A 25,127-nucleotide genomic window follows, 5' to 3' on the forward strand; every position below is an offset into this window, starting at 1 on the left:
AACAGTCTGCTGGGGTGTCTCCGGTAGGAAATCCCTGCAACAGGGGGAAGTGTGTGTCTGAGGAGTAGCTGGGAAATGTATTGTAAGCCACTTTGTGACTCCTTCAGGAAGTAAAAATCAGGGTATAAAAAAACAGCACTGTCTAAATATGGCTAAATCAAAAATGAGCAGAAAAGTTAAAGCTCATATTTATTCCCTGGTTTTCTCAAAATGGCTTCCCTTCCTTCTCTCCACAACAGGCACCTTGTGGGATAGGTGGGGCTGAGTGAGCTCTGGGAGAACTGTGACTGGTCCAGGGTCACCCTGCAAGTTTCAAGTGGAGGAGGAGTGGGGGAATCAAGCCTGGTTCTCCAAATTAGAGTCTGCCACTCTTAACCACCTCAGCAAACTAAGGAACAGGACATTTGTGGCTCTTCCTTCATTTCAATCTCTCGTCAGTCAAAACAGAGAGACTGTAAAGAGTTGCCTTGTATCTCCAAAGGATACAAGGTTGTGTCTCAAGTGGCAAGATTCCTACTTGCTGGATGATCTGTTTTAATAATAGTGCTTCGCCCTCTATTTATAGTTTTAACAATTTTTGAAAAAATATATCGATTTCTCCTTAAAGAGTTTCAGATTTTCAACTCATGTTCATGTAAGAACTGAGTTGAAACTTTTGGGCCTTTTCTTGACCCAGACATTGTGTCCTGTCCGTACAACGGTCGAAGAGCCTGACGTTTTGTCGTGTTGGCTAAAGAAAATTTAAATAGACGCTATCAAATCAGAGTGAGTTAGGTCTCTGTTTTTTTTTGGGGGGGGGGATTCAAGGGAGATGTGCAGCCAAGAACATAAGCAAATCTCTTCTCCGTTCTCTCCCGTTTAAAGAGTAAGCCTATAGTCTGTGTCCCAGATTCTACTTTCACGATACTGCACTGGCTCTTGGAACAAATCAAGGACATTGAGGGAGCATCTCAAATTTTTATTCGTACCAGAATATAAATAGTTCACTCTTCTTAGGAGCTAAGCGTTTGAGAGGATTTCCTCCTGGAATGTTTACGGAGCCATTTTAATATGGTTGCCTCCCCATCGTTGAAGCTACTGTTTGGTTGTGTTATTAATAAAATTTTTTAAAAAGACTTTGAACGTGATACAAAATCAGAGTTCCATTGATGTGTCATCTCGGCCTGGCCCTTCTCGTCTTCCTCTTCCCACTCCGCGTTTGGACAGCTGGAAGGGTACCAAGTCTCCAAAATCCCTCGAAGACGTGACCTTCGATGGCGCTTATTGTATTTCTATGCTGATGGAATTTGGTGATTTGGATATTTCACTTGGTTTCCCGCTCCTCCTTTCTTTTCTGCTCCACGTTATCCACGGGGCCGAAAAGCAAACGGCAGACGTGCCTTTCCCCGTTCTACGATGCGACGTTGTTCATGGCGGCCAAAAGCGACGCGAACGCGGAATCGGGGTTCTGCGTAAGCTCTTCTGGCTTGCCAAACTCGCAGACCTGCAAGAGATTGAGCAAATATCAGCTGCGTAGGTAAATGTCAAGTGGGAAGCCAGGATACTGTGGGCTTTTCCCTCTGTGTGAGTTTCCTATTAGTAAACGTGGCCTTGGGGAAGGAGAGTAGCACCGAAAAACAAAGGAGGAGTTTCTGCAGGAATGATCTTCTACCTAGAAAATTCAAGGCGGCAGAACCCCTGTGCAGATGCAAAAATGCTGGCTGGGATCTTGGGCTTGTTAAGGAGAGACTTCAAGGAAATTCACAACTTCCTCCTGCGTTGCACTCCCCCAGTTTCCCTTGCTCTGTGCCTAGAGGCATGCCAAAGTAGTTTCCCCCCCCCCCCTCCGGTTGGGGAAAGAAAACCTAGATATGCACGCAACCCAAGTCTGGCTGTCAATTAAGATCTTCATTAAACACCCTCCTCTGTGTAACCCCGTCTTCACAGGCCAAATGAGTATGCATCAGAGACAGGGTCTTTTCTGCTATGGCACCCAAGCTCTGGAGCTCCGTCTCTGTAGAAGCTCACCTGATGCTGGATTCACAAGCTTTTAGGTGCTGGGAAAAGGCCAGACCATTTAGATTCCCCTTTCCTTTCTTTCCCGCATCACTCTGCTTTTATCCCACGGTTCTTCTGGTCAGCCTTTTTTCTGTTGGTTCCTTAAAGATTTTCTAAAAGCTAGACCTAAGGCTATTTTAAACAGCCAGTTACATTTCCCTTCTCTGTTCTTGTTTTTTTTTTTTTTTTGCTGCTGCTGTTTTAATATTTCTATCTCGTTGTTGCATTATTCCACTGTCTTTTACATTTCGTTTCTTGATTTAGGGCACCTCACTATTTATGTAGAAATGAAGACATAAATATGGATATCCATCGAAATATATTGTGCAAATATTTGCCGTCGAGTCACATTCTGACTTATGGCAACCCCTGTGGGGTGTTTCAAGGCAACAGATGTTCAGAAGTGGTTTGTCATTGCCTATTTATTTAGTATTTATTTACCGCATGGCATGTGTGTAATGGGGATGGGTACGAACTGGAATGGATACGAACTGGAGGGTTCGGGGTGTTCCCGGACCGAACACCTGAACCTAGACGTCCAACCCCCTTGACACGAACCAGTCTGGTTCAGGCCAGTCCATTTAACTTCTGCCCATGTAGAAACAGGGGGGGGTGTGTGAAAAAGATTGCAGTCATTAGCTTGCCAGATTGGTTCCCTCCCTTCCAGATGGACAGAGCTTACCATTATGCTCCCAGAGAACTTATCATTCTGCTCCCTTATTGGTGGCCAGGGCCGCCTGTCAACTCTGGAAGGCCGCTATTGGTGCTTCTAAGTCTACTCCCACCCCCTTTCTTGAACAGTGATCAGTGCGCCAATGGGTCTGCTGAGCTGAGAGTCAACTCAGATGCAGCAGACATGCCTGCCCCCTCCACAAACTGATGAACCCGGAAATCGGGTAGGGGGTCATTGGAAGACCATTCCAGCCACTCGCACAACCCCCATGTCATGAGCCATGACCCGGGCAATTTTCATGGAGTTTTTCGGGTCATGTTGTGGGTTGTGCCCAGCCTGAGTGTGTAATGTAATCCAGGCAAGAGATGTTCAGAGGTGGTTTCCCATTTCCCGCCTCCACATCACAACCATCCCTTGGAGGTCACTCTTCCATATGCTAGCCATGGCCAACCCTGCTTAGCTTTGAGATCTGATGGGATCAGCCTTGCCTGGGCTATCCAGGTTGGCTTCTGTGGCACAACCCTTGGCGGTCTCCCATCAAAGTAATAACCAGGGCTGACCTTGCTTAGCTTCCAAGATCTGGTGAAATTGGGCTAGGCCGGGCTATCCGGGTCAGGGTATATATCTATCTCAACAGCTACACTTGAGAACTTTCATCAACAATGTCCTTGGGGAATGGCGGGGGACAGCGAAGAATACTTTTGGATTCGCTTGCAAACATGACAAAGAGGGTCCTTCCCTTTCAGTGGCTTTTTGGACCTCGAATTCGTGGGGACCTGAAGAAATGTAGGAGCATAGCCTATCAGGAACTTTGAGTCCAGCCAGTATGCATTCCTTGCTTGATTAACCCTGTCCTCCAGCTAGGCTCTCAGCCAAGCTGATGGTCTGGCTCAGAAGAGGAGGAAGGAAGGAGATAACTGGCCACATATTCATTAAATCAGTAGGGAGAATCATTTGCTCTGCAAGGGCGGAAAGTCCAAAGAAATGCCATTTTACCTAGTGCTAGGGTTACATTTTTGCTGATTCATGTTCATGGGCTATCAGGTAGACTCCATGCATGGGGAGGCTGGGCAGCATGGCACACAAACAGAGTGCTTCTTGTGAAATACCGAACATGCCTACGTGCAGGTGCACAACGCAGAGGAAGCTTGGTACAGGTGGGCAGGACGAATGTGGGGACACCTTATCTGCCATTGTGGATTTTTCTCATTAGAGCACCACAATGTCTTCCATGATCCAGCAGGGCTTTTGAGCACAGTGCTTGGGAGCCCCTGGGACAGAGATTAAGGATGAGGCTCTGAGGAGCTTTCCCAGCTCATCTGATTTGGCACCTTTCCATTGTCCATCACCAAAATGCGGTTGCATTCGAGGACGGTGTTTATGCGGTGAGCGATGGTCAGGACCGTACAGTCCTTGAAAGCTTCTTGGATGGTCTGCTGAATCTTCGTGTCCGTCTCGGAATCGATGGAAGCTGTGGCCTCGTCCAGAAGGATGATCTGGAAGGAGGAGAAGGGATTGAGTAAACAATCTAGAGAAGATCTCTCAAGCGTGCAGTAGGGAAACGGGGTGGGGGGTGGGGACACATAAGAAAGAGCTGCTTTTTAATACCCCACTTCTCACTACACAAAGGAGTCTCAAAGCAGCTTACAAACACCTTTCCCTTCTGCTCACAACAGACACCCAGAGAGGTAGGTGGGGCTGAGAGAGTTCCAAGAGAACTGCTCTGCAAGAACAACTGTAAAAGAACTTTGACTGGCCCAAAGTCACCCAGCTGGCTGCCTGTGGAGCAGTGGGAAATCAAACCCGGATCTCCAGATTAGAGTCCACTGTTTTAAGCCACTACACCCCACTGGCTCTCAAGGCATGCCGTTCATTTCTGCACCTATCAATCACAAGGGCCACACTGTCACTGACTCCTCCCCGCACAACTTGTGGAGGGGACTCTTACATATTTAAAGGGTATGCACATGTCTGTGTTATATAAGCTGGAAACATACAACTGATCTCAGCTTCCCGGGATGGTTACTGGTCATTAAAAATGGCATCTGCAAATGACCTTTGCAAAGGACAGAAGGCATTTCAACCAGTCCATGAGTTCCCACACTTGCACCATAGGGGGCATAACATTTCTTCGTGTATAATATTATTATTTGCCGAGTCACTGAGGAAGACAGATTATATTGTCGAAAGCGGACTTAATAGAATGCTTTGAAGACGCAGACATCATCAGCTTGGTTCATTTTCTTTTCTGGCTCCTGATGCTATGGAGCCAGAAGAACTGATTTCTGGAGTCAGACAACCCTGCTGCCTGCCCACTTCACGGCATTAAACCGTTTTTCTTTTCTTTTCAAATCTAGCTTGCCTTTCAACTTCAAAAGGGCAACTTGGTTGCAGGCCTCGAACTGTGTTTCTCCAGGAGAGAAGCTGCAAAATATCGTCTCCTGTTTGGGAATTGTTTGTGCATCACACTGTGACTCCACGAAGAGTGCGCTTAAAGCGGCAACCGGTTGTCCCTTGGCGACTCTTTCAATGAACAAATATTTGGATTCATTATTATCCAGCAATGATCAACCCGACATTTTCCGAGGAAGGGGTGTGGGGGGGTATGTGTGCAAACGGCCCAGTGTGCTGGTCATCTAAGCAACAGCGCCACCTTCCTTTCCAGGAGAGAACAACATCTCAGGTTGCAAATGGAAGAAAGAGCCCTGGCCTTGTGAGAAAAGTGTAGGAAAAAATGGCTGTCTGTATTTTAATAGCTGGCATTTTAATTTCCTTCATATCCTTATCAAATGCATTGCAGTACGTGTGAAATCAGCCTCAATACTGGCCTGCAATTTTGCTAGAAACACGTGAAGCTGCCTTATACTGGATCAGGCCCTTGATCCCTAAAGCAGTGGTCCCCAACCTTTTTGAGGCTGGGGACCGGCAGGGCAACTGCCCGCCCGTGCATGCTGTGCATGCGCGCCCACGCCCACGCATTGCGCACGTGTGGCCGAAATCGCGCATGTGCGGCACTTTCGCGCATGCACAATTTTGGCCGCGCAGGGCGCATGTGCACATGCGTGGCCCGGCCGCGGCCCTGATTCCCTCTTCCCCCCCTCCCGCAGTAAGAAGCTTCCCGGGCCGCAAGCTTGCGGCCTGGGAAGTTTTTTACTGCGGGGGGGGGGGAGAGGGAGCCGCGGCCCGGCGCCAAGGCCTTCGCGGCCCAGCACCAGGCCGTGGTCCACGGGTTGGGGACCACTGCCCTAAAGGACAGTCCTGTCTACTCAACTGGTAGCTGCTCTCCAAGGCTTCAAGAAGAGGTCATTCAAATCACCTATCTGCCTGGTTCTTTCTAACTGGAGGTGTCGGGGATTGAACCTGGGGCCTTCTGCATGCCAAGCAGATGCTCTACTGCAGAGTCACTCAGGGTCTTTGGCAGAGGTCCTTCACATCACCCGGAGCCTGGTCCTTTTTAACTGGAGATGCCGGGGACTGAACTTGGGACCTTCTGCATGCCAAGCAGATGCTCACGCCCCCTGTCAGTGAGCAGAGGTGGCTTGCCATGGCCTTCCTCTGCAGGGTCTTCCTGCTGAGCCACCAAGCCCTGATGCGATAAGGCGAGTCTGGGCTATTGAGGATGCTGTACAAGGACCTATGGGAACTAACATTCTGATGAGGCCAAGTGGGTTGCAAAGATCTGTGAATCACCAGCGTCAGGACAATGAATCATGTCATGGGACAATGACTCAGAGTGACAGTCTGTCCACCTGAATGTGCCTGGATTCAGAGACCCAGAAGATAAACGAAAACGGCTTTGAAACATATTTGGAGGTCTTTCTAGAAAGAGGAGGAGGAGGAGGAGGAGGAGGAAGAAAGAGAGGTGTGCACCCGCGCCTCACCCCCCCACCCGTGATATGGTGCTGGCTGCAACGGGCAGGAACGGTTGCTTCGGCAGCCGCTTTGCACACCCAGGATTTTTGGGAAACGTCACGGGACCAGTCCCGGAAATTCAGGACGGTCCCCAAAAACCGGAATATCTGGTCACCTTAGGTTTACAGTCACCTTCTTCTTCTCTCCCCTCAACAGACACCTTATGAGGTAGGTGAGGCTGACAGAGTTCTGAGAGAACGGTGACTGGCCCAAGGTCACCCCGTCGGCTGCATGTGGAGGGGTGGGGAATCAAACCCGGTAATCAAGATTAGAGGTCACTGCTCTTAGCCACTACGCCAGGGTGGTTCTACACGACATTAAGGCAGGCATGTATCTGTCACTGTCACATATTTTATGAGCCTCAAGGTCAACGGTGGGCCTTTGTCCGGAGAAAGGCCTTTCTGAACTTCTGCTGGCCACCATCTTTGCACAGGAGAAAAAGAGGGATGCACCCGGATCTTTTTGTACATGGGAAGCATGAGCTGTCCTACTGTGGTATCAGTTACGTCGGAGCTAATAGTCCCCTTGTGCCGTCGTCAGACAAAGAGCCAGAAACACAGACGGCACAGTCTGCAGGGGAACCCTCCTTTGTATTCCGCACGGGTCCTTCCGGCACCAGCCGGGCTCTTTCAAAACTCACTCTGGAATTCCGGAGGAGTGCTCTCGCCATGCATAGTAGCTGCCGTTCCCCCACAGAGAAATTTTCTCCGTTCTCAACAACTTCCGCCTGAAGCTTTCCTGGCAATTTGGAGACCTGAAAAAGAAACAGATGCATTCTCGTTTTTGGCTGCTATCGCCGGGCAGTATCGGGCCACCTCCCCCCTCCCCAAAATGCCAGCCTGCCAGCCGGATCTTGGCACGAGGAACTGATTTCTTGATCCATATTCTCCCTCCTGCCAGCTCCTGTCCTTCGCTTTGCCAAAGGTCCCTACAGCTTCCGATGCTCTCCACACACACACACACACCTCCGTTTAAATGTATCTCAGGGAATTGGCTTGCTGGGGGGACAGTTTGAAGCCTCCCCCCTCCTACAGCACGATGGCCCTGTTTGCATTCCTCCCTCTCAGCTGCTTTGAGTGTAAAATAAATAAGAAGGGAGACACCGACTACAAAGCCTACATCAACATAGACCTCCCAACTGACTGGGCCCAAAGGGGAGCTTTCCCCATCCCAGCCCCAATCTCTCACCCTTGAGAAACAGAGGGAAGAAATGGCCTCCATAGTGGTGTTCTAGGAACTTCTCCCAGAGTCTAAGGTCTTTACCACAGAGCTTGGAAAAATTCCTAGAGCGTCACTCAGAAGGGATGTCGTATCTACCCTGAACACCAGACTCCCCCCTCTAAAAAGAACCCTCCAAGCATTAAATAGGCATTGTTAAAAATCCTATCATGTCCAGACTGACTTCCTTTCGACAATAGTTTTCTATTTGGCCCTCTCTGGCCACCACCTGCTGGGCTTTCTCTCTGCAGCGTGGGCGTTGTCCCCTCCTACCCAGAAGTCACGGCCCTTTTCCTCTAACACTTTACCAATCATTAAGAAATACCATATGCTACAACCATCAATTTTTCCCGTCATTTAAAATAAAAAAGGAATGGAACAATGGGGTGGGGTGGGGGAAATGTAATTAGTGAGCAGTAATTGTTTAAAAAAATTTAATGGGATGGAATATTAGTGTGCTACCGCATAATTCTTTGCCGCTGCCTTCGTCTATTGTGATTAATGACACGCAGTTAACCAAGAATCACAGTGTTCAATGTATTGTCATTTTAAATCAAGTAAATAATAGAGAGCAACTGGGGGGGAGGAGTCTGGGGAGCAGGAAGCCAGAACGTACTGTGTTTTGCATAAATGTTCGGTCCAGAGCTTGCCAGATTTGATCATCTGTGTAGTTGTTGAAAGGATCCAAGTTGTACCTGTAATGCAAGAATCACAATGAAAGGATCGCATTGTTTGTTTTTGGGGAAGAAGAAGAAGAAGAAGAATCCAGATTATTGTCTCCTGCAAACAGTAACTGTAGCAGATGGTTAACTTGAATCCACTTGGTGTTTTAGAAATTATGATAGGCCTTCTCTTCGTTTTCATCCTGGCTGTGACCCTCCAGAGCAGGGGTAGTCAACCTGTGGTCCTCCAGATGTCCATGGGCTACAATTCCCATGAGCCCCTGCCAGCATTTGCTGGCAGGGGCTCATGGGAATTGTAGTCCACGAACATCTGGAGGACCACAGGTTGACTACCCCTGCTCCAGAGGACTCTATGGACTTTGATGTAATCTAGACAGGTGAAACGGCTTTTCACAAGTATATGACCGGAAGTAACTGGAAGCTGTCAGCCATGCGTTATCCAGGATGCTGTTGACATACGCTGCTGACATGTCCTCTGAAATGGACAACATGTGACTTGATATACCCTCAAATATAAAGGAGTGCTGCACGTCTTCCTAGGCAAGGAATGGGTGTGGTGTGTGGCCTACACACAACTGTAGGGGCAGTAAAAAAAAGCCCAATTTCAAAGGCCAAATGCATGTGATGTAAGGAAGGGGTGATAGGCAAGGAACACAGGGCAGAACTCCTCAGGCCAGGAGAGGTGGTCCTTCAGGCCTTTGGCTCACAGCCTGTGAAGAGCTTTAAGGGTAAATCAGGGGAAAGGCTGAGGGACTTGGGAATGTTCAGCCTGGAGGAGGTTGAGAGGTAACATGATGGCTTTCTTGGAGTATTGGAAAGGTTGTCACTTGTAGAGGAGGCAGGGAACAATTCCTGTGGGCAACCTAGGATAGGATCCACAATAATGGGCTTAAATTACATGTAGAGTGATACCAGCTAGATATCGGGGGGGGGGGCACAGTCAGAGTAGTTCAGCAGTAGAATTGGCTGCCTCAGGAGCTTGTAAGCTTTACCTCACTGGCCGTCTTCAAGCAGTGGCTGGACAGATCCGTATCCTGGATGCTTTAGGCTGACTCTGCATTGAGCAGAGGGTTGGACTAGATGGCCTCTATGACCCTTGGGCCAGGGCTGACACGGTTACCTTTTAAACCCCTTCCTGGGATAACCGCAAGTTGGCTGCAATGCAATGTGCACATTGCGATGGCCAGTTTAGAATCACTCCTTGCAAATAGGTGCTAGTCCTTTTCAGTCTGCATTCCAGGGACGATACAGGAGCATAAAGGGAGTGAGAAACGGCAGCATCCACTACATGCGTGCCTTGCCAAGGGTGCATAGGTTCCGTGGTTCATGCAAAGTCACCTCTCGGCACCACAGTTCCTGGTAACGGGGACAGGAACGTTACGTCTGCACACTTGCATGTTCAGATCTCTTGTGTGCTCCTAGGAAAATCAGCGTGACTGGTTATGTTTTGTTGTCGCAGGAGAGGTTAATTTATAATGACAGCAACAGCTACCTTACTGTACCTACAAACAGAACGGGATCTTGAGGAATGATTGAAAGCTTTGTCCGGAGAGTCTCCAAACTTATGGTGCAGATGTCGACCCCGTCAATCAGGATGGTGCCAGCAGCGGGTTCTACCAGGCGGAAGAGGGCTACTCCTAAGGACGATTTACCTGCGGGAGGTGAGACGCGGTCTCAGTTATTACAAGCAACCCAGTGAGAAAAGATGCCAGGCAAGAAGATGGTACCTGGGATTTAAAGCAATTTGGTGTGGTTTTTTGGGGAAAGGGGAATGACGGATAAATCATAGGAAATGGTTGGGTAAGAATCATCACCTTCGCGTCCCCAGGACCCAATAGACTTGCAGTAGAGCACGGAAATTTTGGATACAAACACATGGTGGCATGCAAAGGATTACAAAGGTTAATCTACAAATGAGGCCAGAAGCATTTTTATTGGCTTCTTGGAAGAAAGAGAAGAAAAATGACTGGACGGCTTGTAATTTTAGAGGTTTTAAAAAGTACTAATTCCAGTTTCAGTCTTAAGAAATAAATTTGGTGTAAATTGATAAAAACCTGATATCCGGAATACAGTGTATAATCTGGTTGGCTGGGGGCTCAAAAAATCATTGTAATGAAGTCAATAGAAGAAGAAGAAGAAGAGTTGGTTTTTATATGCCGCTTTTCTCTACCCGAAGGAGTCTCAAAGCGGCTTACAGTCCCCTTCCCTTTCCTCTCCCCACAACAGACACCCTGTGAGGTGGGTGAGGCTGAGAGAGCCCTGATGTTCCTGCTCGGTCAGAACAGCTTTATTAGTGCTGTGGTGAGCCCAAGGTCACCCAGCTGGCTGCATGTGGGGCAGCAGGGAAACAGTTTTATCACCCAGCTGGCTGCATGTGGGGGAGTGCAGAATCGAACCCGGCATGCTAGATTAGAAGTCTGCACTCCTAACCACTACACCAAGCTGGCTCTGTTCTTTGCTTTATCTATTGTTTGCTGTTGTTTCTGTGGCACCTTCTCCCCCACAGTCAGGCAGAGGCAGAGGGCAACGTCACTCCAGGCTCCTGGACATCCATCCAGTGCAGGGGCAGGTCATGTGCACAAGGCCTATGCACAAAAAGGCAATCCCCGTCACACGCATGTGCCCTGCCAGGCAGAACCATGAGAGTTTCACTGGCCATGAAACTGCTCAGCAGAACGGAATCGGAGGAGCTCACCGGAGCCCGTCCGGCCGACGATCCCAATTTTTTCTCGGCCACGGATGCTCAGATTTATGTCAATGAGGACCAAGGGGCTGTTTTCTCGGTATTTCATGTGATATCCTTGAAACGTGATTTCTCCCTGGTCCGGCCAGTTTGCGGGAGGGCTGACGAGTTTGGCCCCCTCTTTCACCTCAGGAACACAGTTCTGAAAGAAAGGGATGGGCAGACGGTAGCATTAATCTTCCCCCACAAACCTGGGAGCTGGGATCAGTCAGGCGAATGAGGCTAGTTTGAAATATAGATCTAGGAGGCCCCTGGGAAGTCTGCTTCAAATATTTCCCTCCCTCCCTCCCTCCCTCCCTCCTTCCTTCCTTCCTTCCTTCCCTCCCTCCCTCCCTCCCTCCCTCCCTCCCTCCCTCCCTCCCTCCTTCCTTCCTTCCTTCCTTCCTTCCCTCCCTCCCTCCCTCTCCTTTTTCACCTCCCACTCCCTGCATCTCTCTTCCCTCCCTCCCTTTCCACCTCCTTCTCACTCCTCCTCTCCCGCCTTCCACCTCCCTCTCCCTCTTTTACCCTTCCTCTCCTTCCCTCTTGTTGTCACTTCCTCTTTCTCCCCCTCTCTCCCTTTTTCTTCCCCTCTCTCCCTCTTTCCACCTCCCTCTCCCTCCTTCTCTCTTCCTCTTTCTCCTTCCCTCCCTCCACCTTTTCCTCCCTCCTTCTCTCTTTTACGCCCTCCCTCCCCGTCTCTCTCGTCTCTTCCCCTTTCTCCCTCCCTCCTTCCCTCCCTCCCTCCCTCCTTCCCTCCCTCCCTCCTTCTTTCCCCCTCCCTACCTTCTCCCTTTCTTTCCCATTCCCCCTCTCCCTACCCTCTCGCCCTCTCTTCCTCTTGCCCCCGTCTCCCCCACACTCTCATATCTGCAACTCGGGCTCAATAATACTGAGCTACCTTACAGGACTGTTGTGACGATTGCAACGTGATAATCTACAGGAAGCATTTTAAAGTGACACTGGAAGCCCCACGGCAATGCTAAGGATCGTTATACAACTAGACACGGATTGAGGTTGTTAAAGAAATCCCTGACAGTCAGGGGACATAAAAAACATGTTACCGCTGAAAGGATTGTCCAGAGTGCTTCCAAATCCTTATGTCAGACTGGTAGCAAAGACAGACGTCACATTTTTAGCGTGGCAAAAAGGATTCCAAAGAGCCCCTGCGGCTCTTGACTCCCGGTTTCAAGTCCTGGGAGAAGCTTTGCTAATATTGGCTGGGTAGCCTTCAGGTGTGTGCGGAGAACGCCATCTGGCTAGTATCTGTGATGTCACCCTGGAGTGAGGAATTGTAGTCCATGGACATCTGGAGGGCCGCAGTTTGACTACCCCTGCTTTAACACATATACTGCTTCAAACTGTATTGTTTAAACAAGTCAGCGTACTTGAAACACACTGGGAGGTACAAAGCAGAGTGGGCCAATATTCAGTCTCTCTCTGTGCATGAATAAGTATCCCAAGCTGGATGGCTCAGGCTAGCCCAATCTTGTCAGAGCTTGGAAGCTAAGCAGGGTTGGCCCTGGTTGGTATTTGGATGGGAGACCGCCAAAGAAGTCCAGGGTGGTTATGTATAGGCAGGCTTCTGAATGTCTCTTGCCATAGAAACTCTCTGGGGTCATTTTAAGACAGTGGAGACTTAACGGCGCTTTCCGCTGCAAATAAAATTCTCAGATTATTCCTTTCCAAGAACATGGCACAGAACAATAGTATGTGCTGTCAAGATACACATGGTTGACATCTTCTAGGTACTTCCCGATCATAAACTTCTCAAAAGCCTGGAGGTCTTTCTAGATGAAGTCAAAGTCCATCTAGTCAGTTTCTAACCATGACCAGACTTGAAAGCCCCACAGCGGTAGCCGTTAAGACAGATCCTAGGATTGTCTGTCAGCTGGTAAGAGATGTTTAAAGGTGGTTTGCCCTTGCCTGCCTCTGTGACATGACCATAGTGTCCCTTGGAGGTGTCCCATCCCATTACTAGCCATGGTCAACCCTGCTTATCTTTCGAGATCTGGTGGGGTCAGAATTCCCTGGGCTATCCAGGTCAGGGATACAAGAAGTTGTAAAGCTGGATTCACACCACATCTGCGACTAAAGTATTAAGATCTTTCTTTACCCTCCTAATGCTTTACTAGCATGCTGGTGGAAAATCTGGAACGCCGAGCAATCATTTTAACGCGCCGGCTGGGAGTTTGGCTTACTGTGATATATTCCATGATCTGCTCAACGGACGTAAATTTTGCTTCAGTCTCGGTTCCCGTTCTTACGCACACTTGAAGGAGCCCGCTTAACTACAAAAGAAAGGAGGGAAAGAGGAATGTTTCAAGGGAGATCTTATCGTAGAATCATAGAGTTGGATGGGGCCCTACAGGCCATCTAGTCCAACCCAGATTGACACGCACAGTTTGTGCTGGAAAGGGGACAGAGTCCAGTAAACAGCGAGACTGATAAAATCCCAAGCTGAAGGCACTAAGTGTGGAACTGGTAATGTTACCCTGTTATTTCCTGCCAAACACAAAGGTCACACGTGAATGTCACCCACATATTTACACACCAGTCTATACCTATCTAGGAAACCAGACCCAATCAGGTGTCCCAGATGGATGTACGTTGGTCTTTAAATACAACCACATCATTGCGAACACAAGAAGAGCCCAGCTGGATCAGGCCCAAGGCCCACTGAGTCCAGCATTCTGTCTCACAAAGTGGCCAACCAGGTGCCTCTACGAAGCTCACAAGCAGAACAACAGTAGCTGTGTCCTCCTGCCTGCACTCCCAGGTAACTGATAAAAAGAGAAATCGTGCCTCTGGCATTGGAGGGGAGTCAATATCCACCCCCTGGAGAAAATGGCTGCTTTGGAGGATGGACTCCATAGCATCGTACTCCACTGAGGTCCCTCCCAAGCCCTGCCCACTCCTGGCTCCGCCCCAAAGGCTCCAGGTATTGGTTGGTATTTTCCAACCAAGAGCTGGCAAAACTGGTGGGCAATCAGAAGTGCCCAGAAAGTCTCTGTGGGTGCTACCACGTTGGGGACCCATGGCCTAGCCACTATACCACACAAGTTCTCAATGAAGGCACACTGTCTTATGATAATTCAGATTAAATAGTTCCTTTGCACTGTGAGGCATCTTCCATTGGAGGAAAGGGTCGTCTCCCTGGAAAATCCCTTGGTGGAAAGGATACAAATTCAAGATCTTGCCTATGGGAGTTCCGATAAGCTTTATTAGCGGTGGAAAACTCATAACAGAGTGACTTTTCCATAAGACGGCCACACGCTCAAGCCATCTTGCTAAGGGATTGTACGGAGAAGACCCTTTTATCAAATAAATATTGTGGAAGGAGATCTTCTGTCTTTAAAAAACAAAGTGGTGCATGTCATTCTGCCACTCTCCTCCACGGGACCTGTCGCTCTTCTGGAGTTGGGAAGCTGTCTAATGTAAGACGCTCTCCTTGAGGAAAGTGAGAGGGACGACTCAAAGCCAAAAAGGGTCTTTAAGGAGAAGAAAGCGACTCACAATCCCAGCAACCGCTCTCTTCACCCCGAGGCAATTTCAGAGCTATCACAACTGCCTGTGGAGACTGAGAAAACTACAGGCCTTGAAAAAAAATATCTATCTTTCACAATTTGACTTCAGGGGCCTCTGTTTCGCTGGCGTCTCTGCTGACTCTAAGGAAATGTATTTGTCCCAAGGAAAATGTGTTAAAGAAAGCGACTTGTGATTTACCGTGAGGGGTGTGGGGGGGGGAATTAGCCACCTTATACTTGAGGGGAAACATTACACTTTAGGCAAAATCTGCCTTCCCTGCTTGTATTAATGCCTATAAAATTTATGCTTTAGCAGCAGACCATTAATCCTGCAGTGGTAAACAGACGGCTCAGGGGATTCGCTGTATACAAGCTTGAAATGTCAGGGACAGAACTTCTGACTTCAGGTGAGGAAAGGTTAAGATGACGAATGCCGATAACAGTGGCTCAGAGGGAGCCTCTGGAGATGGAACTATTTTCATCCCTGGTCTGAAAGTGGAAAGGTTACGGAAACAGCGGCGGGAGGGGGAAGGGAGGGAAGGGGGAAGGGGGAAGGGGGAAGGGGGAAGGGGGAAGGGGGAAGGGGGAAGGGGGAAGGGGGAAGGGGGAAGGGGGAAGGGGGAAGAGGACGTGTCCAAATTACAACAGGTGCCATAGATAAAGGGTGCTTAAGGTGATTTTTCCGGAAATAACATTAATTTGTATGTATGATTAAAATCAAAGGAAAAATGTTCTTGCTGTTTCTTCATCTCCCCCCATCCTACTCCAAGAGAAGTTTGGTACAAGTTAAAGGTTACCCTCTGCGGGGTCCTCCTTGGTCCTCTGTTTTGAGAGCCAACTGACAGCTGCTGTTGATGCTGGATGACCATTCCTTTGTGGGGCAAATGGATCCTGTTTGGTGTGGTGGTAGACTACCACAGCTGAGATGACCTGAATCCAAGTCCAGGTCACTGGCTGACCTTGGGCCGGGTACTTTCTCAGCCTAACATACCTCATCGGGGGGGGGGAATGTTTCAAAGACAAAATGTAGAATGGTGTCCACTGGAGCTCCTTGGGAAGAAGGGTCGGAGGAAAAACCAGGTGAGAGAAGTAGGAGACCAATGAGGATTCTCACGATGTGTTGTTTTACCTGAATAATGTAGGATAAAGCCAAGCCTTTCGCTGCGGCGCTGATGGAAGAAGGGGAGAGGACGACAAAGAGTGCGACACTCAGAGTCACAATGTTCATGAGGATGTCTGTCCTCACTGCAAACCATCGCAGTGCACAGTTAAACAGCATGAAATGGCCTGAGTTCTCATCGTTCAACTCTTTGAATCTGAAACGGAAACAGAAGAGGGATACTTGAGTCAGGTTGGCTTGAGCATGCAAATGCCAGGCCCGAAGCTTGATCTATATCGGCTATGTGCTTGCTGAAATTTCCACTGCAATCTGCCAAGACCTGCTAGATAATGTTTTTCATGCAACGGCAACAGCCAGGCTCTCAGTCGCTTCAAGATGGAAACAGTAAGAACTGCCCGGCGTGATAAGATTAGAGAACTTGCTACGAGGGCGAGACTGACTAACTTAGTAAACAGATGGCCACTGGAGGAATTTAATGGCCGCTGGGACTGTCCTCTGGAATTTGTGGACAGGTAGAAGCATCTTCCTCCTGTATTCTTCCGGCGTGCTTTGTGGGTGGGACAATGGACGTCATGTCCGTCTACATTTCTGTTTGACGCGGTGCACCAGAAGATGTGTCCCACGTAAATAATATATCGAATCTAGTGGGGCTCTACTTATTCTCTGATGTGCCTGTGATTCTTTTCTTTTTCATGTCTTGGCGCCAGATTTTCCTTACATGACGTATACATTGCTCAGCGCGATTTGCGCATTAATACATCCATATTACAACATTGCACAGATCTCATATATATATAAAAGAAGCACACTGATGGAAAAGTACCGTACAGCATGCAAACACAGCAGTGAAAAGCAGAGGACTTAAAATCATGGGGTGGGAAGAGGTAAGCCAATATAAAAAAGAAATAAGTGAACGTTGACTCAGCCCTCAGAATACTTCTTTGGTTAATTCCTAAGTAACTCAGAGACGTCCAGGGTGTTTTAGGTGCCCTTTTCATCAGCTACCTCCTCGGTTGCAAGAACCTCGCTGAAGACTCCTGGACTTTGTTGCGGTCTGGCATTAGGAACAACGAGCTCTGAACAATGGCGTCCTGCTCGGAAAGAACATAAAGGACTCCAAGGAGGAGGCCATGCGGCCGCGCACATAATGATCTCGTCGAGACAATTCTGAGAAATCCACAGAGCAAAACCGGCAGCTTCCCCGTGGCTTCTCATTTTCGGCAAATGAAAGAAACCCCAGGATCTCCCCCACCGCTGCAGCACAATAGCGGAGCGGCTCCATCAATGTCCCCGCAGGTGTAAAACCCTCAGTACTGGTGGTCAGGTGGAGAATAACGGCACGCTTTATTCCTCCTGTCTGAGAGAACCGGCTGAGCAAATACGATTATATGGGGTGGGGAGGAAATGAGGCCCAAGTTAGGTGACTTACCGAGCAATATAATCATCCTTCTTGTTGTAGGCGTGAATGGTGCTAAGCCCTTGGACCGAAGACGTTATCATGGAGAACCACGGAGAGCGGCTCAGGTTCTCCACGCGTTTCAGTTCCCGGATGGCCTTCTGGAAAATCCTGCCACCCAAAAATGCATTGCACAGACTAAGAGCCCAGCTTTGAACTCCAGACTTCCTGTTTCCATTTGCAACCAGCTTTAAGGCTAAAATGTACATGGGATGCTGAGTGGGCGGGGCTGGTCTTTAACCGGGTCTTCCCAGCACCATCAAAAGACCTGTTTCAGGCACGTGGGGTCCCTAATTTGGATCAGGGCTGCACAGGGTGATGAGCAAGGGCTTTGGTCCTTCCCATTCCTGCATTTCTTGACTTATCATGCTGGCAAGGGTTCATGGGAATTGTAGTCCATGGACAACTGGAGAGCCACAGTTTGGCTACCCCCTGCTATCTAGTATTATGCCCTGGTGATGTCCCTCCTTTCCCCCAAAGACTGTCCTCCCCAGGCTCCATCCCCAAATCTCCAAATTTCCCAACCCAGCATAGGTGACCTGACTTCTGTTGCTTGTGACCTTCTGGGTCCTCCTAAACCCTGCTGGAGAAGTCTGATTTCGGCACCACAAGCAACACACAACCTCTCCACCCTCTGGAACCGCCCTTGGTTATTAGGAACATGTCTGAGGCATGCTTATGTGAGGCAAAGAACAAAAAGCCCTGCTGGCTCTCCCCCCCACCCCCCACCCCCCAGTCAAGCTATTGAACAGTTGGCGCATTTTGCAAAATTTGCAGCAATCGCCAGAGAACGCTTCACGCGCCAATAAACCCCTGTGTGCAATTCGCCCTTCTAAGCTGGGTCTCACAACTCTTTGTGGGCCTGTGGACCCGCACCCTTTTCCTGAACGGCACGGCGTGGCTGAAAAAAGGCAATCAAAGGTTGAAACGTTTCTTCTGCTTGCATTCTCTTCCGCTAACACTGCTCCCCCCTGGATTTCTAGTAAAGGGGGTGTTCGTAGCTCTTTAGAAAGGACTTGTTTATCCCCGCACGGTGGAACGAAGGATGAATAATAATGGCAGCTCTGGTTTATTCCACTTGATCTACTAGCGACGAGGGGCTCATAGGACATTAGCATTCCACATGCACCGCCTGGCTCTTTGTGTCTCTGAGCGACTGCCTCCTTCTCCCCCCAGCTCCCTTTTAGCCGCCGCTGCCTTTGCCGGGCTGCAGACGGTCTCTAGGCCAGCGAGCTGAAGGCAAAGGGGCTTATCCCAACAGTTGCCAGGCAGACGCTCCCCGTTGGCTTAATTCTTAACGGAGCAGAGCGTCCAACTCACTGGAAGAGGAGGATGAAAACAACCATCAGGACGGCCACGATGACCAGGAGGATCGGGAACACGACGGCGATGATGACGAGTATGGAGAGGACCATGCAGATCTGCTGGAGGAAATTCTCCGCGTGGAACGGGAGCCTCACGTCCAGTTCGTCCATATCCTTCGAAAAACGGTTCATGAGCCTGCCCGTGGGGGTCGCGTCGAAGAAGCTCATTGGACTCTGTAGGATCTGGGGAGGAAAGGCAGCAATTACCAACAACGACAACCACAAATCAGAGCGGCAGGCATGTCTTTGACAGCCATCCAGGCAGCAGAAACACAACAAGGCGCTGCTCCCTTTGTTTGGAGACTGGAGGGTCAGGAGGACTTCTTTGTTTTTTGGGGGGAGCTTTTCAAGAACAAAATGAAATTTTGTTTAGTAGCAAACCCCTGGTCAGGTTGGACAAAGGGGAATACAGTGAGTGATTAAAATGTGGAGTTCACTGCCAGAGGGTGTAATGATGGCCACAGGAACACACAGCTTTAAAGGGGGATTAGATAGATTTGTGGAGGAGGGGTCTATCAATGACTAGTAGCTAAGGTACTAAACCTCTGAATCCCAGAATCTGGAGGCAACATCGGGGAAGACCTTGGCCGCTCTGACCCATGGTTAGGCCTCCAGAGGAACTGTCTGACCACTGGGTTAGAGAGGATGCTAGACTAGAATGACCACTGGTCTGATCCAGCAGGGCTCTTCTGATGTTCTTATGAAGGCCTCAACCTCTGTGACCTGTGGTTGGCCCTCCAGAGGGACTGGTGGGCCCCTGTGAGACAAAGGATGCTGGACTAGAAGGACCACTGGTCTTATCCAGCAGGGCACTCCTGAGATTCTTATGAAGGCTTTGGTCTCTCTGCCCTCTTGTTGGCCCTCCAGAAGAACTGATTGGCCACTGTGTGAGTCAGGATGCTGGACTAGATCCACTAGCCTGATCCAACAGGGTTGTTGTTATGCAGCCACTCTGCCCCCCCCCCCGCCCCGGAGATACCTTCTGAAACATCGTATTGTGTAGCGTCGATGAAGCTTTCAGCGTTGTCTTAGTGAAAACGAAGCCTTTGAGGATGCTCATGACAATCATGGACACCATGCTCATTCCGTAGATCAGCTGATAGAAGTGCAGGTCGGGATTTTCGGTTATGCTCCCTGCGTTACAGGTCGTGTTCATCGCCAAGCTGCATTTGCCCTTTACGTTTAAAAAAAACACACACTCAACTTTGTAATGGCGGATGAAGTACCTTTCCAACCCCCCCCCCCACACACACACACAAATAATGACAGAACACTGGACAGTTTTCTGCTCCAGCCAACACGATAGATAACTTTGCCCCTGTGGCCAAAACAGTGATTGCATTCTAAAGGAAGCAGATGGCGCTACATTTTAAACAATCAAATCAATTTCAGAAGGGGAACGCAGGCGACCAGAAGGACAGGCTTTACTCGATCCCAGAGTTTCTCCCCCATTTGGATCTCCATTCATCAATGCGGCCATGGCTTCTTCTGCGGTGGTTTTGGGCCCACCGGAGAATCGCCGCAACCTAAGACAGTGGCAGATTAGATTGCCGGCCGGCGGGCCGTTCGTTCCGGAGGCTATCCGTGCATCTGAACGTCAGGTTTGCCTCGATGAAGAAACAGATGCAAGGGAGATTGGAAGAGACAGGCAGAGCAGGGGGACCAGTTGCTTCCTCAAAGGCGTCAGGCTGGCTTCTCAGTTTGAACGACCACACCAGATTATCTATTTGTTTATCGTTTGGCGCGTGCTTAATAGAAGAAAGAGGGAAAGGGCCACGGCGAGTCCGACAAAGGAAATGGGAGAAAAGCACTTGGAGGCTGCAGGAAAACCATGTATCATATTTGTGACACCTCAACATGTTTTACATCAAGTTTCGGCAGGGGGATATCGTTGTGGTAATGTAAGGATGAAGACGATATTCAAGACGTTACTGTATACAATTCAAGTTCATGGAGAATATTCAAATGTGCAGAACAGATTTATTTATTTACTAGGGACCAAGCCCGTTGCATTCAGGAATACAACGGGCACTAGAAAGGGGGGTGGGGTGGAAGAACTCTATGGATGGCCTCCCCCTCCCCCCAGGACCTGGAAAGGCTGCAGGCAGCTGTTAGGGAACTCACTGGCAGGGGCAGCTCTCACACAGCAAGGATCTGCAGCCTTGGAGGGAAGTGGAAGGAGGAAGGGGTGGTCAGGGGTGGGGGACAGAAGGTGATTGGCTGGCCGCTGGACAGAAAGGCAAGCCAGTTGGAGGAGGCACTTAGGGGCGGGACAACTGCCCTGAGTGGGTGCTAAGCACTGAGTGGCACTTAAGCCATGAGATCTCTCATAGCCAGAGTAGATCAGAAGTTGAATTGGCTGCCTAAGGAGGCTGCTCCTGCATTGAGCAGGGGGTTGGGCTAGATGGCCTGTGTGGCCCCTTACAACTCTATGGTTCTATGAATATCGCTCACAGTACACTGTGATGTCTGCACGCAGCCCAAGAGCCTGATGGCCTGCATTTATTGTAGCAGAAGTTCTAGGGGGCTGCATCCTCAGGTCCAGAATGACACTTACCCCCGAGCCCTGTTCCAACCAGAAACTCAACCACCAGCTGCCGAATGCTGAACAGCCGATCATCAGCGCGAAGAGCAGCACCATGAAGAATGATAAAATGAAACCTGAAAACGGAACACGGGACCATATGAAAGACTGTTGGCCCAGGATCCCTTCCTCCGCTGCTCTTGAGTGTGCCTCTTGAGGGTTCCGCCCACCGATGACATGCTTTGGGAATGACTCCTATTAAACCCAGTGGGGTGACTGACATATTTCAAAGTCCATTGAGCAGATCCATTCTAGAAGTTCTGTGCTCGAAAGCTAATTCCCAGCTGGATGTGGGCTCAATTCTGGTTGGGATCATTACATGCAGGCAGAATGCACTTCAGCCTTTCCTCCATGCTGCTTTTCCAACCTGAAATGGCCACAGGGACTGCAGGGACTGTGTTCATCCACACTGACAGATAGTTCTGCAAATGTCAGTGCTTGTTTGGGATTCTGCCCAGGTTTGCCGAAATATCTGCAATTTTTTTTAATTACATGGGGGAGGGGGCGGGTTAAATCCCCATAAAATAAAAAGTATTGTCTGCAAACACCCAGAGACAGTGCACCTGTGTTTTGTGTTGTGTCTTGTGGTGAAGGCTGGGAACAGAGAAACAGGGCCAGACACAAACAAGGTAGATTGTTTTGGCATTCTGGGGAGTAGACGCCACAGGTACGCCGAAAAACCAGGTTGCAATTTTTTAAAAGGAAGAGGCAACTGTCCCAATTATGGTGTAATAAGGACTGGGCATGCTCACCTCCAAGAGTGAATATTGAGGCCACCAGGTGAAGGGGCAGCTGATTTGTGAGGACAGAATACTCAGAATTATCATCAAACTACAGGTCCCAGAATTCTCTGGGTAAATACAGCAATCTGTTTCAATGTGTACTGCAGATGAGCTCCGTGAGCACTGAGGGCCAATCTCTTGGCACTAGCAGGGACTTTGAGATTTTTGGAAAGCCAACCCAAAATGACTGCCATGAGAGCCAGGGCCCATCATGAAATGTTAGAAGAACAAGCATTGTTTTTTATACCCTGCTTTTCACTGCCTGAAGGAGTCTCAAAGTGGCTTACAATTGCCTTCCTTTCCTCTCCCCACAACAGACACCCTGTGAGGTGGGTGAGGCTGAGAGAGCTTCTGACAGGACTGCTCTGTGAGAACAGCACTATCAGGGCTGTGACTGGCCCAAGGTCACCCAACTGGCTGCCTGTGGAGGAGCAGGGAAATCAAACCGGGCTCACTAGATTAGAAGCTTCCACTCTTAACCACTATGCCACGCTGGCTAGGTGACCTTGCACTGGTTGCTTTCCCTCTTGACGTACTTCGCAGGGTAGTTGTGAATGTGGGTTAGCCTAGGGTATGCTGCTTCGAGCTCCTTGGCCGTAGGGGGAAAAATGAATAACCAAACATCAGGCATCTTTAAACAAATGACAATCCTCATTTCTAGAAAAGCAATATATTGCAGGTTGTACCTCCGGATGCCTTGATGTAAGCATGATAGGTTTTCCACGAGACGGAGCCTTCTTGCTTCTGTTCCTCCTGAACAAGCTGGTTGGCAGGAGCTGCGTTGGAGAACCCATCAAGTATTTATTCACGCCGAAATGTTATCTGGGAGCCAACAAATCTCATGCATTTTAAGTAAAATTGGATGTCGCTCGAGTCTATCCACTAAAATAAACATTCAGGGCTTCACGGGAGCCTCGGCAAAATCTATTCCCGCCGCCAGCCGCCCCTGGATGAAACCATATGGTAAACGTTCCCCCTTGTTTTCTAATGGCTGTCGAAGGGATCGGAATCCGTGACCGGCATTAGAAGGCAGAGGGGCATTGATTGGCGGAACGGGATCAATATCCCACTGCCCAGAATGCAGAATCTTACTTGATGGACCTGTTCTCTGTTCGTATATAAACTGAAACTCGATGGTCAAGGGCGGAGGGAGCAGTCAAAGGGACCCGTTTCTGCTTCTTACGATGCTGTTTTATCATTGAACTGTTTGGGGTAATCAAACTGTGGCCCTCCAGATGTCCATGGCCTACAATTCCCATGAGCCCCTGCCTTGGGACCTTGGGGCAGATCGGAAATAGCAGAGCGTGGCGTCAGGTCCTAAGGCTGTCAAAGGAGTGGGATGCACGTGTCCTCCAAACAGGGCAAAGAGCTAGATTTGAGTCGCCTAGCCCCTTAGAATACCAACACCGTTATCTGATGAAGAGAGTTTTGACTCTCAAAAGATAATACCCCCTTCCCCCCAAAAATCTGGTTGGCTCCCTAAGGTGCTGCTGGGCCCGAAACGAGCTCTTCTAACCGCTGACCGACATGGCTCCCCTCCTGAAACTCTCGTAGACCAAATGTTCTGACCCGCCTGCTTTTTTTCCCAAAAGGAGTGAAGCACCATTTGTGTCAGGGAAGACAGCTTTGCACAAAGTGAGGCTTGGCGGTGCGTTCAAATCGAGTGTGACTCTGCATGCAAACTTTCCCTCAAGCTCGGACATCTTCGGAAACATACGTAGCTGGAGCATGAAGGATCATGGCACAGACCTGGTTCTTTTCCTTCTTTGGGGTCCTTCTTGGATTCCTGCGGTGCCTCGTCAGACATATCGAAGACTGCGGAGATGAGAAATCCATCAGGAAAACAACCTTTTCTACGCGCAAAAAGTAGAAAAGCGATGTCTACGTTTGTAATACGGTGTTTTACCAGGACTGTCCACTCCTTCACCAGTGGCTTCCGTGGTATTAACCTGAACTTCCTCTGGCGTTCTGGTCATGGAATTTGAAATAAATTGGTTACCGTTGGTTGGAGGCTGCAATAAATAAATAAATACGTGGAGGCATAGTTTACTGAAACGCATAACAGCCCCGATACGATAGATCGGAAGCCCGTTCCTAACAGTGACAAACCGGGTGAATCCAGAAAACCTGCTTGCGGGTGTGACGGCATCAACAGTGCTACCTGGTACCTGGTTTTCAGGTAGGGTCCCCTCTGGACACTAGCAAGGGGGTTCTGTATGGCCCTGAGCATGTGCAAAGTGCAAACCCACCATGGTTTCCTCTATGTGCAGGTTCTGGATGAGATGAGCATAGCGCCCTTTTGCTGCCATCAGCTGAGTGTGGGTTCCACTCTCGTGGATTTCTCCGTCTTCCATCAATATGATTTCGTCACAAAACTCTAGATACTAAAGTGGGTTTGGGGAAAGAAAATGGAATCGGTGTGGGAAACAATGAGGCATTCATGCTCAGCCAGAACAGTCAAAGTCAGTGGCTTGGATCGAGGTTTCCTGGCCTGTCACCAGCAAGAAACCTTTTAGCACAATTTGTCCCTCCCTGGTGACACTGTGGCATCACTTCTTATAGGAACCCAAGGGAGCTTACAATGCAATCACAATAGGGCAGCCAGCCACCCGGGGCAGGGATCCCCTACTGCCAGGTCCTGCCCCTAAACAGCAGGGGGATTTACCAGGAGAGGAAGAAAATGGCATGGTGACATCACTTCCGGCATGGACAGGAAGTGACGCCATCACACTGGCAACATCGGGGCCAATGCTCTGGCATTAGAGCAAAAACTTTATGGTAGAAGCCATTTTTACCATAGAGTTTTTGCCCAAATACCAGTGCCAGTGTGGCATTGCAGTGGGATGACATCAGAAGAAGAAGAGTTGTTTTTTATACCCTGCCTTTCACTGCCTGAAGTAGTCTCAAAGCACCTTAGAATCGCCTTCCCTTCCTCTCTCCACAATAGACACCCTACGAAGTAGGTGAGGCTGAGAGAGCTCTAGGAGAACCATTCTGTGAGAACAGCTCTAAGAGAACTGTGACTGGCCCCAGGTTACCCGTCTGGCTG

General features: G+C 49.3%; 1 protein-coding gene across 5 annotated transcripts in view; it reads right to left on the minus strand.

The window, feature by feature from the left end:
* Window positions 1–937: 937 nt before the first annotated feature.
* LOC143823493 (ATP-binding cassette sub-family C member 12-like) overlaps window positions 938–25,127 on the minus strand; it is a 47,594-nt gene continuing 23,404 nt past the window's right edge. For 2 of the 5 annotated variants that reach the window (XM_077309866.1, XM_077309867.1), the window contains 16 exons: window positions 24,328–24,462; window positions 23,985–24,090; window positions 23,828–23,893; window positions 22,765–22,854; window positions 21,270–21,373; window positions 19,692–19,886; window positions 18,669–18,895; window positions 17,322–17,459; window positions 15,902–16,088; window positions 13,447–13,536; window positions 11,219–11,408; window positions 10,016–10,175; window positions 8,457–8,535; window positions 7,263–7,376; window positions 4,042–4,206; window positions 938–1,483 (listed from right to left, as the gene is read on the minus strand). In XM_077309866.1, the coding sequence (XP_077165981.1) occupies window positions 1,391–1,483; window positions 4,042–4,206; window positions 7,263–7,376; window positions 8,457–8,535; window positions 10,016–10,175; window positions 11,219–11,408; window positions 13,447–13,536; window positions 15,902–16,088; window positions 17,322–17,459; window positions 18,669–18,895; window positions 19,692–19,886; window positions 21,270–21,373; window positions 22,765–22,854; window positions 23,828–23,893; window positions 23,985–24,090; window positions 24,328–24,462 (2,139 nt within the window). In that variant the 3' untranslated portion in view covers window positions 938–1,390. Of the gene's footprint in view, window positions 1,484–4,041; window positions 4,207–7,262; window positions 7,377–8,456; window positions 8,536–10,015; window positions 10,176–11,218; window positions 11,409–13,446; window positions 13,537–15,901; window positions 16,089–17,321; window positions 17,460–18,668; window positions 18,896–19,691; window positions 19,887–21,269; window positions 21,374–22,764; window positions 22,855–23,827; window positions 23,894–23,984; window positions 24,091–24,327; window positions 24,463–25,127 lie in introns of those variants that run through there. The other 3 variants (XR_013226492.1, XM_077309868.1, XR_013226493.1) reach the window with 3 other exon arrangements.

This window comes from Paroedura picta, chromosome 14, assembly GCF_049243985.1.
Source record: "Paroedura picta isolate Pp20150507F chromosome 14, Ppicta_v3.0, whole genome shotgun sequence".
NCBI classification, from domain to species: Eukaryota; Metazoa; Chordata; class Lepidosauria; order Squamata; family Gekkonidae; genus Paroedura; species Paroedura picta.